This window comes from Phacochoerus africanus, chromosome 4 (assembly GCF_016906955.1).
Source record: "Phacochoerus africanus isolate WHEZ1 chromosome 4, ROS_Pafr_v1, whole genome shotgun sequence".
NCBI classification, from domain to species: domain Eukaryota; kingdom Metazoa; phylum Chordata; class Mammalia; order Artiodactyla; family Suidae; genus Phacochoerus; species Phacochoerus africanus.
In genome coordinates, this window is record NC_062547.1 from 60,080,880 (window position 1) to 60,092,308 (window position 11,429).

General features: G+C 47.1%; 1 protein-coding gene across 8 annotated transcripts in view; it reads left to right on the forward strand.

The window, feature by feature from the left end:
* Positions 1-11,169, forward strand: part of SUGP2 (SURP and G-patch domain containing 2) — a 35,609-nt gene extending 24,440 nt beyond the window's left edge. For 5 of the 8 annotated variants that reach the window (XR_007134420.1, XR_007134419.1, XR_007134421.1 and 2 more), the window contains 6 exons: positions 3,111-3,628; positions 5,412-5,473; positions 7,459-7,595; positions 8,235-8,355; positions 8,909-9,002; positions 10,906-11,169. Coding sequence is in view for 2 of the 8 variants with exons in the window: in XM_047776473.1 (XP_047632429.1) it covers positions 3,111-3,628; positions 5,412-5,473; positions 7,459-7,595; positions 8,235-8,355 (838 nt within the window). In the remaining 6 variants the exon portion in view is untranslated. Of the gene's footprint in view, positions 1-3,110; positions 3,629-5,411; positions 5,474-7,458; positions 8,061-8,234; positions 8,356-8,908 lie in introns of those variants that run through there. The other 3 variants (XM_047776473.1, XM_047776472.1, XR_007134423.1) reach the window with 3 other exon arrangements.
* Positions 11,170-11,429: the final 260 nt, after the last annotated feature.

Below are 11,429 nucleotides of genomic sequence, written 5' to 3' on the forward strand. Positions count from 1 at the left end.
GAACCTGCGCTACAGCAGTGACAATACCAGATTCTTAACCCCTGAGCCACAAAGGAACTCCATTTGCCCTTTTTATTTTTATTTCTTTATTTTTTTTGTTTTTTATTTTTTGTCTTTTGTCTTTTTAGGGCCACACCCGCAGCATATGGAGGTTCCCAAGCTAGGGGTCTAATCGGAGCTATATCTACCACAGCCACAGCAATGCTGGATCCGAGCTGTGTCTTCGACCTATACCACAGCTCACGGCAATGCTGGAGTCTTAACCCACTGAGTGAGGGCAGGGATCGATCCTGCAACCTCATGGTTCCTAGTCAGATTCGTTTCCACTGCACCACGATGGGAACTCCCACCCATTTTAAAAACGAACAAACAAATAGTATTGTCCTCTTAAAAAAAAAAAAGTTTTGTTGAGGTAAATTGCCATGCCATAACTGCACGTATTTTGTGTAATACATTTGAATGCATGTTTACACTCATGCAACCATCACCACCAAGATGATGAACATCCATGAGCCAAAAGTTTCTTTGTGCTCTTTGTCATCCTTCCCTGCAGGCAGCTGCTAACCAATGCTCTCTCACTGTAAATAGTTTGCATTTTCTATAATTTTGTGTAAGTGTTGTTTGCTTTCTCCTTCTCTGGCTTTTTACTCCAGATAATTATTTGGATTCAGCCATGTTATGTGTATCCATAGTTCATTCCTCTTTACTACTGAGAGTGTATTGCAGTGTATGACTGGACCACAGTTATTTACCCATTCAGCTGTTGATGGCAGTGAGATGTTTCTGGTCTGGGACAATTACAGATAAAGCTACTAAGAGCAATTGTGTACAAGGTCTTTCTACTTCTCTTTAGTAAAATACTGAGGCAGGGAGGCCTCACATGGTGGGTCCATGTTTAACTTTTGAAGAAACTGCCAAACTGTCTTTCCAGGTGGCAGCACTGTTTTGCATTTCCAGCATCTTGGAAGAGAGTTCTGGTTCCTCCCATCCTTACCAGCACTTGATAGTGTCAGTCTTCTTCATGTTAGTGTTGGGGAATGTTGGGGAGGGGTGTTGCACTGTGTTCTCATTTGTGTTTCTCTGAGGAGAAATGGTGCTGAGCATTTTTGCACATGCTTGTGTCTTTCTTTAGTGTTTGGATCGTTGGCCCATTTTTTCATTGTTGTTTATTTACTTATTAATGAATTTTGAGAGTTCATTGTATATTCTTAATACAAGTCCTTTATCAGACGTGTAATTTGTTGATATTTTCTCACAGTCTGTGACTTATTTTCTCATTCTAGCAGTGTCTTTTCGAGGGGAGAAGTTCTTAATCTTTGCCCTTTTCTTTTTCTTTTTTCTTTTTTTTCGTCTTTTTGCCATTTTCTTGGGCCGCTCCCGCAGCACATGGAGGTTCCCAGGCTATGGGTCAAATCGGATCTGTAGCTGCCAGCCTATGCCACAGCCACAGCCACAGCAATGTGGGATCCGAGCCTCGTCTGCAACCTATACCACAGCTCACAGCAACGCCAGATCCTTAACCCACTGATCAAGGTCAGGGATTGAACCCGCAACCTCATGGTTATTAGTCGGATTCGTTAGCCACTGAGCCATGACGGGAACTCCTCCATGCCCTTTTCTTGATTGGACTTTTTTTGATTTATTCTTTCTCAGTATCTAAAAGCTTTTAGGGGTAATATAATTGTACCTGTTTATTTCTTTCTTAGTGGGATATTTATCTTTCACTTGCTTATGTTATGTTCTGCAATACAGAAATTTAAAAAAAAAATTCTTAAATTGTTTTTTTGGTTGTGCCCATTGCATATGGAAGTTCCCAGGTCAGGGACTGAACCTGCACCACAGCAGCAACCCCAGCTGATGGATGCATTGACAACACTGGACCCTTAACCCACTCTGCCACAAGGGAACTCTCAGGAATGTTTTATGTAGTCAAATTTCTTGTTTTTTTTTTTTTTCTATTATTTCACCTGCATACTCAGTTGTAGTTAGAAAGAACCTCCCCACACCCAAAGGCATTATGTATTTTCTTCTACAACTTGTGTGGCTTGATTTTTACATTTAGATCTCTCATATTCGTGGGGTTGATTATTCAGGAGCAGAGAGTATTGCATAATTCCAATTTAAATATTTTTTTAAAAAGGTGCCTAGTTGTCCCAACACCATTCAGTTGAAAAGATGTTTTTTTTTTTACTGAGGTTTGAGAGGCCACCTCTGTCAGATACTGTGTTTCTGGCCTTTCTTGGTCTGTCTGTCCATAGACCAGTACCATACTGTTTTTACTATACAGGCTTCGCATGCGTTTTAATAGCTGATGGAGCTGAACCCCTTGGTGATCTTGTTGAGGTGTTTCCTAGATATTCTTGGATGTTTATGTTTCTATATGAACTTAAGAATCATGTTCAGTTCCAGAAAAAAAAAAATGGTGCCTTTACTGGGATACTTTTGTACATTAATATGTTAAGTAGAAGAGAATTGACATTATTATGAGGCGGAGTAGGCTTATCCAAGAACAAGGGCTGTCATTCCTTTGGCCCGAGTGTATTTTGTGTGTTTTTAGTTTCTTACACCAGCTGCAGCTCTAAGCTGTGGCTTGGACCATTGCCTCCAAGGTGCAGAGATGCCTTATTGCCACCACATTCACGCAACTTTGCTGCAAGACATGAGGCAGGAAGTGCTGCGGGTGACACACCTTCCTTTATCTCATAGCTAGAGGGAGGGAGGAACCAAAGAGTCACAGTGAGCACATGCAGACCCAGAGTGACCGGTGATGTAATTAGAAAGAGATGAGGTAAGGCCCAGGTCAGATCTCCTGCAGCGTTAGAGCTTGTTCTGGCATGTTCCCTTGTTGTACCTGCGTACCTTGTTTCTCCAACTCCCTCCTCTTAAGAGCAGTTAGGCCTCTTATGTTCTGGCTCCTTTGTTAAATTACTAATTCTCCTTAACTTTGTATCTCATGGCAAAGCAGACCATCAACCGTAGCTGGTAGAAAGAGGTCATGAATTTGCATTTTTGTCCCACCTCCAGCTTTTTCAGGTCTGTTTGGACAGTTTCAGCAAATTGGAATGTTTAGAGAACCTTCTGGTTACCAGTGTATTTCATCTTTATCCCAGGTTTCTACATGACCAAAATAGTTCAGCTTTCAAATTCTATCGAAAGAAAGTATTTGAACTGTGCCCATCTATTTGCTTTACATCATCTCCACTGAACCTACGTGCCAGCGAGAGTGCCGATTCTCAGGAGAGCCCTCTGGAGCCCATGGAAGGGGAAGGAGAGTTTGAGGATGAGCCCCCTCAGCATGAAGCGGAGCTAGAGAGCCCAGAAGTGATACCTGAGGAAGACGAGGAGGACGAGGAAGAGGAGGAAGATGAGGAGGGAGATGAGGAGGCCCCCACTCCAGGAGGGGCCTCCAGACTGGCAGGAGAGTCCATCAAGTCTGAGGGCTCTGAGGGCAACTCCCCCGCTGATGGTCTCCTGAGTGAGGTGGCCGAGGACGGCTCAGTTGGTACACCTGCCCTGTCACAGGCCTCCTCAGGGGCCTGCTTCCCCCGGAAGAGGGTCAGCAGCAAGTCATTGAAGGTTGGCATGATTCCTGCTCCCAAGAGGCTATGTCTCATCGAGGAGCCCAAAGGTGAGTGCCTAGCCCACAAAACAGTGCCCCCAGCACAGTCTTCTGTTTAATACCTGAGGAAGAGTCATGGTGCTTGGTGTGGGCCATGGAAAGTTGTGGAAACATTGCCTGACTGTTTTGAAGAATTTATTGGCCCTCAGCCCAAGTTTAGCTGCAAGATGACCAGCTATGGCCCTTGTCACCCTTTCCGCCTGTGATTACTCTGGCTAACCTGGATGTTACTTCCCAGAATCTCTCCCCAGGACCAACACAACATGGGGTTCTTTGGTCTTGCTTTTTTAACCTAAAATAGTCCTACTGGTTTTTCACACAATCCAAAATGTTCTTGAGAAACTGATGTTTCCAGTTGGTCTAAAGTTGGCACTCTAAGGAGATGCTGTGTTTGGTTTCTGGCACCCCACATGCTGCTTGTTTTTTTCCATTACTACTCAGACTCTTGCAGGGGAGTCCTGGCTGTGGAAGGAATGGGCCTGGGTCATCTCAGCTGTTTCCTGCCTGATATTTTGGGGTGCCCAGCTTTCTGAGCCCTTGCAAAGCCCCTACGGTAGTGATACCTGCTTAGTGACAATGAGGCGGGAGGACATGGAACGGGGCCAGTATTGGGCAGTAGTTAGTTGGACCTTTGCTCTCCATGCTTTGCCTGCTATGGCTGTGGAAGTCCATCTCCTGCTGGCCTATGGAGAGAGTCAAGGTTCTTGAGGTACAGTTTATTAGCAATAAAGTGCACCCTTTTCAAGTGGACAGTTCAAGGAGTTTTGGCAAAAGTGTATAGACATGAATCACCCAGTATGGCCAAGCCAGAGCCTGTCGCAGAAATATCTCTGTGTCTCTGTGGTCTCCTCTCCTACCTGGCCCTGGCAGCCATCCACCATCTTCTGGCCTTGGGGTTTTGCCTTTTTAGACTGTCAGGTGAATCACATCATGTGCTGCCTTTTGTTGGGCTGCCTGCTCTCCACCCATGTTTGTGCACCCACCCAAGCCTTGGATATGTTTCTTGCATGCGGCTGATACTCCAATACTTGCATGTGAGGCGATTTTGGTAAACAGTGTTCCACTGTGTGTACAGAAACTGAATTCTATTTTGCTAAGACCATGACGTTCATACTCACTGTTGTCAGTATAGCTTTTTCTGCTAAGGAAACAGTTCTTGTGGTTCATGTTTGGAAACCTTGACATTGCAATAGATTGCTAACTGTTCTACCAAACTCTTATGTCCTTCAGAATGATCACAGAGGGTGATAGCACATCAGAATGCTTGTTAATAAGGCTTTCATATAGGAAAAGTGGAGTTCTTTCTATTTTAGAAGCTCTCAGTTATTTGGGTAGTTGATGAAACAGTATCAGACCCACTGATCTCCCCTTTGTCAAATACAATAATAACAATTATAATAACATCATTTAGTGCTCTATATGAGAAGCTTGGTTGTTTTTACCAGAAAGTTCTGTGTGGACTTTAGTTCTTTATCTGAAACAGTCACAGAGACACAAGGAGGGCACTGTGGGCAATGGTTCATTTGCTGAAGCAAAGTGTAGTGCTTTGGTCATGGAAAATGAACCACATGTCAGGTCCTTCATCATAAACAGAGTCACGCTTGGGTAGCCTCTCTCACAGTGAGGCAGCCCTCAGTTGAACCTGTGTGTTCTACCTCTATGGTACAGCTCCTAGCCACCTTCTTTTGGTAGAGGGGCTGTTACCCAAAACGGCAGCACCCTCATCCTCTCTCTGAATAATTTGGGGGAAGCACAGAAATTTGTATATATACATTTTTTTTTTGTCTTCCAGTTCACGAACCAGTTCGAATTGCATATGACAGGCCTCGGGGTCGTCCCGTGTCCAAGAAGAAGGTGAGTATGGCTGTGAATCCTCACATGTGACATAGTCAGAGTTTTCCAGAGTTTCGAAGGACACTGTGGCCTGTGACTAAGCTATAGTCATGCTTCAGGCCAAGTGTCAACATACAAGGCACAACACATAGCCTTTTCTCTTTGGGGACTTCTTAAAACTGTTCTGGGAGGTCTCTTGTGGTGCAGCAGGTTGAGGATCTGGCATTGTCACTGCGGCAGCTTGGGTCGCTGCTGTGGCGCAGGTTGGATCCCTGGCCCAGGAACTTCTACATGTTTTGGGCACCACCCCAAACAAAACACTATTCTGCTTTGCCCAAAGCACAGGAGGGAGTAATTAGTCTATTTAACTGTTGGACGAGGCCTAATATGTGCAACGGATTGAAGAGATGAACAAGATAATGTCTCAGCCATTGAGAAGTTCAGATATAGTGAACTAGAATTGTGATTAAAAGAGTGCACATTTGGCTAGTAATCTGAGTGTGTGTGTGTGTGTGTGTGTGTGTGTGTGTGTGTGTGTGTGTGTTCTTTAGCTGGTCAGCACCTCCTATATGCCCAGCTCACCTAGAGACAACAGTGAACAGGGCTGGCAGGGACAAAAATGTGCAGGACCAGGTCATGGGGTTTGCTGTCGGTGCAGAGGAACAGGTCAAAGAAAGACGGGGAATAATTTGGGTTGGGGGCGGTACTCTTTAACCAGGGAGGCCTAGGAGAAGCCCCAGGAGAACAGGGAGCCCTTTGTGCTTGGAGTGGAGTGATAGGGGTGGGGAGGTGACCCAAGTCACGTAGGGCCTGCAGATGGATGTCAGCACTGCGGCCATTTCCCTAGAATAGGCCCCAAGGGTGGGGGTTTAGATGAGCAGGGGTTGGGTGAGAGCAGCCTGGGGGGGTGTAGGTAGAGTGGGGGCATCAGGAGGGGTGAAGGTGGAATTGGCAGGGCTTGCTGATGGATTGGATGTGGAACAGAGAAAGCCAGGAGCTCAAGGTGACTCTAGGGTTGTCTGTCTGGGCAGTTAAGAGAATGGAGCTGCCATTGACTGAAATGGAGAGCACCTATGGGGGGGCAGGACATTGGAAGGAGACAGGGGTGCACTCCCTACAGCTGGGTTGACACATGTTGGGGCAGCTAAGGCTGGGCAAGGTCACCAGGGGTACATGTGGGGACGTCACGTCTTTAGAGTTCAAGGAGGTTAGCTGGGAACCAGGTGAGGTCTCTGCTGATGTCCAATGGTGAGGAAAGCCCACGTGGTGGCTCAGACCTGTTCTGAGTACATTGCATTGGTCTCAATGGCCAGATGGAGTGTCACTGTGACCCCAGCTACAACTGGGAGCAAGGACCTTCCTGTGACCAAAGCTTGTGTTCCTAACAGGTGTGCTGGGTTTTAAGCTGAGCCAGCACCCATACCCATCTCATGTCCTGGGTGAAGGCACAGCCTGGTGAGATGGCAGCTGTTTCAGGCTTAGCCTGGCCATCTAATCTTTGCATGTGAATCCTGAGCCTCTCTCAACTGCCTGTCTATCTCCCTCCTACCTAAGCCTTGCCTCCCTCTGACGCCCGCACCCCAGGGCCCTTCCTGCCTCAAGGCCTGTGCCCTGTTCCCCTCAGCCTGGGATATGCCCTCTCATCATCACAGGGCCACCCTCTTTATCCAAGTCTCCACTCTGGGCTCTGCCTACTGACCCTTTGATCCCAGGACCCGCCATCCCCTCACAAAGTTTAATTCACAGTCTTAATACTGCAACAGGAGTAATCACATCAAAGCCGGAGAGGCTGGCCTGGCTTGGTTCTGCAGGGGCACCTCCAGCTGGTGACCTCTAGCCTTTAGAAGTCTCAACCCATCCAGGGAGTTTGCCAACCACAGCTTGACCTTGAACATCTGGGGAGTCAAGAAGGCTCAAGAGGTGTTAGTGCTGGATTATGTCCTGAGCAGACCCTCGATCCTAGAGCTTTGCTGCACCCCATGTGCCACACTCTTCTCTCTCTTCAGAAACCCAAGGACTTGGATTTCGCCCAGCAGAAGCTGACTGACAAGAACCTCGGGTTCCAGATGCTGCAGAAGATGGGCTGGAAGGAGGGCCACGGCCTGGGCTCCTGTGGGAAGGGCATCAGGGAGCCCGTCAGCGTGTACGCGGCAGGCGCCAGGGGCCGGGAGTGGGCATGGCAGCTGTGCCTGGGGAGATGAGGCTTTCTGTGGGATTCTGGTCCTAAAGTCCTTTGACCTGCAGCCTGGGTTTTGGTTTCCCTCATGTTGAACATGGCTTAAAGCAGGTCATTGACATATGCGGGTGTTTGCACAGCTCCTTGCTACACGTGCATAGACATGATCGATCCCTGGCATTTGGCCACATTCATTATTGTCATAAAAGCTAAGTGGTAATTCTGGGTAGTTATTGCTAAGAACCACTTCCGTTTTCCAGAAGCCCTTAGGCAGACTAGCCAGGATAGAGCACAGCCCAGAGTTTAAGCCCCGTTAACATCCAGCAAGCATTTCAGTTAAAACCGAGCTTAGCACCTGCTGGGGAGGTTTGCTGCTATAGTCAGGGGCTAGCTTCTGAGCATGCTCCTCAGAAGGACCACACACCCGCACAGGTGAGTATCCCTTGTTCCCCATTGTGAATTGTGTCTTTACTTTCCCTTTATCTTGTTGTCACTGTTGTGTGTCCCCCATACCTCTGTCCCATTCTGATGGCTTGGGCTGTTTTCGACCTCCTGTTGGCCAGGCCCTGGGCTCAGATGTGGCTAACTCTCCATTTTGCTCCTTAGGGGAACTGCCTCGGAAGGGGAGGGGTTGGGTGCCGACGGGCAGGAGCACAAAGAAGACACATTTGACGTGTTCCGTCAGAGGATGATGCAAATGTACAGACACAAACGGGCCAACAAATAGGTATGTTTGTGAGCTAGTGTGTGGGGCATTCTGCCTAAACTGGCATCCTGGTACACAGAGAAGCTTCCTCCAAAAAAGTTGGTGTGCCCCACTTCTCAAAAACCAAACACCAAAGTACCACCTGCCCCCACCCCACACACAAACCCCCAGAAAATTCTGTGAGGAAAACAGAAGGAGTGTTTGGATGCGGATGTGTCCCACCTCTCACCTTCCAGGTCTGGCTGAAGGAGCAAGCCCTGTGCTCACCAAGCACCGTCCCATGCAGCCCCCCGTGGGGCCTCAACTCAGGCTCCCAGGTGCAACTGCACGTGGCCACCTTGTGGAAACAAGCCGCCACAGGAGTGGCCTTGTGTCTTGCATGTGTAAGGGTGACCTGGAAGCTGGCGGTGCAGAGGTTGCCACTCTGCCTCATCCCTTTCTGAGGGTCTTCAGATCCTTTTCCTTCCAAAGGCCCTTTGGCCTATACCCTCATCTTTCTCCTCTCATTTTAGTTGCCCTGCCCACGTGTAATTTCCTACTCAGTTTTGAACAAAATCATTCTCTCCCTGAATAGATGAGAACCATTGGTGAGAAAGATAAGGCTTGAAGCAGCAATTACTCTTAAAACGCCACCTCTGTCCCGGATCTGCCCTGGAACCAGTGCCCAAGTAGGTTTGGTGTGTACATGAAAACAAACATCTCTGCAGTTTCTGGTGCAGAGGTTCCACCTGCTGGCTTTTCTGTTTCTTAAAAAAAAAGAACGCACCATTTCCAGTCTGCTTTTGCCTTTCCCCCTCTTCCAAATGCTTTTGGCAGCAAGTCTTCTCCAGGTCTCCGCTGGTTCCCTCAGAAGATGGGGGTGCTCTTTAAGTGCTCAGGAACCAAGTCCTGTCAATTTTCCTGTCCCAGGATATGTTGCTCTTGAAAAGTGATCAGTCAGCAAACTCAATGCTGAAACAATCACAGATCATATCTTCTCAAATTTAGATAAGGAATATAAATCAGTAATAAGTCTGCTCTGGTACCACAACCTGTCGGAGTGCTGAAGCTCTTTGAACAAGTGGAGATACTTGATTCAATGAATGTGTTAGTTACGGAATTTCATCTCTTAAATGCATCCCAAAAGACTTAATGAAATTTCAGCAGTGTATTCAGTGGGGAGTAATCATTACACTGATGAAACTTTCCCCAAATTTACTTGTCTCTCTTTAGAATCCACAAAGCAAACTACAGATTTTTGTTTTTTGTTTTTTGTTTTTTTAAACCACATATGGATCTCTCCTACAAAGGGGTGGGAGGTGTAAACTCTTCAAGACTTTTGTTTTCTGCATGTGTGGCAGTGTAAAGAATTGTTTTATTAGGGCCTTTGTACAGAGCAGAAAGGATCCTCTTGGGGTGGGCTCTGCAGCTGTTTGCTATTTCAAGGCATGTGATTGCCACCCCTTCCAGCTTCTCGTCCTCTGCTTCTTGCAACTACATGTGAAATTTGCAGGCTGTGGGGACCTCTCAGCCCTTCCTCATAAAGCAGTAGTGTTGAAGTTTTAAATATATGCTAAAATCTGGAAAACTTGGAATCTTGCTGATACTACAAGCTTGGGGGACACAGCAGTGAGTTACCCTGACAGCCACTTTTATTGGCTGTTAGGAAATCCTTGCTTTCTCAAAGTCGCAGATCTCCTGGGCTGTAATCCCAGGCTCTTCTGGATCCATCTTGCCTGTCTGGTCCACATTTACCAGCATAGACAGCATCATAGGCCTGAGCCAGCATCTCACATACCCACCTGTTGCCACCTTTCTTCCTGTCAGGTGTAGTCCCCAGGTCTCTGCTTGCTTCTGGTCACTTTTGTTGCTTTGGCAACTGACAGATCCTGATAGCCCTGGACATGCTAGAGGTGCCTCAGCAGAATTGAAACAGTCTGCTGGGGAGGTGTGGCTTGGGGAAACATCAGCTATAGGAGTTTACCTTCTTTTCTGATCCTTCCAGCAGGCTTCCATGTTTGCTGTAGGTCAGGCAAAGTGATAGAACTCTGAAAACAGGGCCTCTCATAGAGCCCAGGCCTTTCATAGAGCACCTCTTGGCCCTGAGCAAGGCTTGCATCCCCTAGCGTGGGTTCTGGCTCTTTCTTTCATAGCTCTGATCATCATATTCACTTTGTCTTAGTATGCTCATTCTTGGCTTTCTCTGCTTTAATTTATAAGTAAAATACTTGAGGAATTCCCAGTTCCCACACCCTCCGGCCACCCCTCCTCCTGGGGTGTCCTGTTTGAGCTGACACTATGAGCCTTTGGCAAACATCAAAGGGAACACCTACTCACTGAGCCTGGAAAGTCCTGTAAGCACTCAGGTGATGCTTCTACAGAGATGGCATTGAGACAGTGAAAGCGTGGGAGCTGGGGTGGAGTGTGATGGTGCATCTTTGTGCCAGCTGTTGGCCAGGGACCAGCACGCTGGCCATCTGTGCCCACCCTTGCTCTCTCCGGCAAAGGCCACTCTGCAGGGAGTGTGCGTGTGAGTGAGCGCGATGTGCAGTTGCATAGCCTTGTCAAAGTCACAGTATCTTTTCTGTCTAGTTCCAGGGTCTCTTCCATGAGGACAACAGGCATCCGGAAAGTGCTAACTCGCCACTTTGGGTGCTTACTGTCTCTGCCTTGTTTCCATCACTGGAAATCATATAAAGAATTTTAGCATTTTTGGTCCTTGGTAAAACCTAGAAGACATTTGTGATGTTATAAAATGGAAGTTTTGGGGGTTTTTTCTTTTTTTTTTTTTTAATCTAAGAAGTTGTGAATGTTGTTAATCACTTAGCAGTTGAAATAAATGTAGAGGAAACCCAACTTTCCATGGTCTCCATTGATGTTTTTTAATTTTTTTATTTTTTATTTTTTGTCTTTTTGCCTTTTCTTGGGCCATTCCCTTGGCATATGGAGATTCCTAGGCTAGGGGTCTAATAAGAGCCACCGGCCTACACCAGAGCCACAGCAACGTGGGATCCGAGCCGCGTCTGCAACCTACACCACAGCTCATAGCAACGCTGGATCCTTAACCCACTGAGCAAGGCCAGGGATCGAACCCTCAACCTCATGGTTCCTAGTTG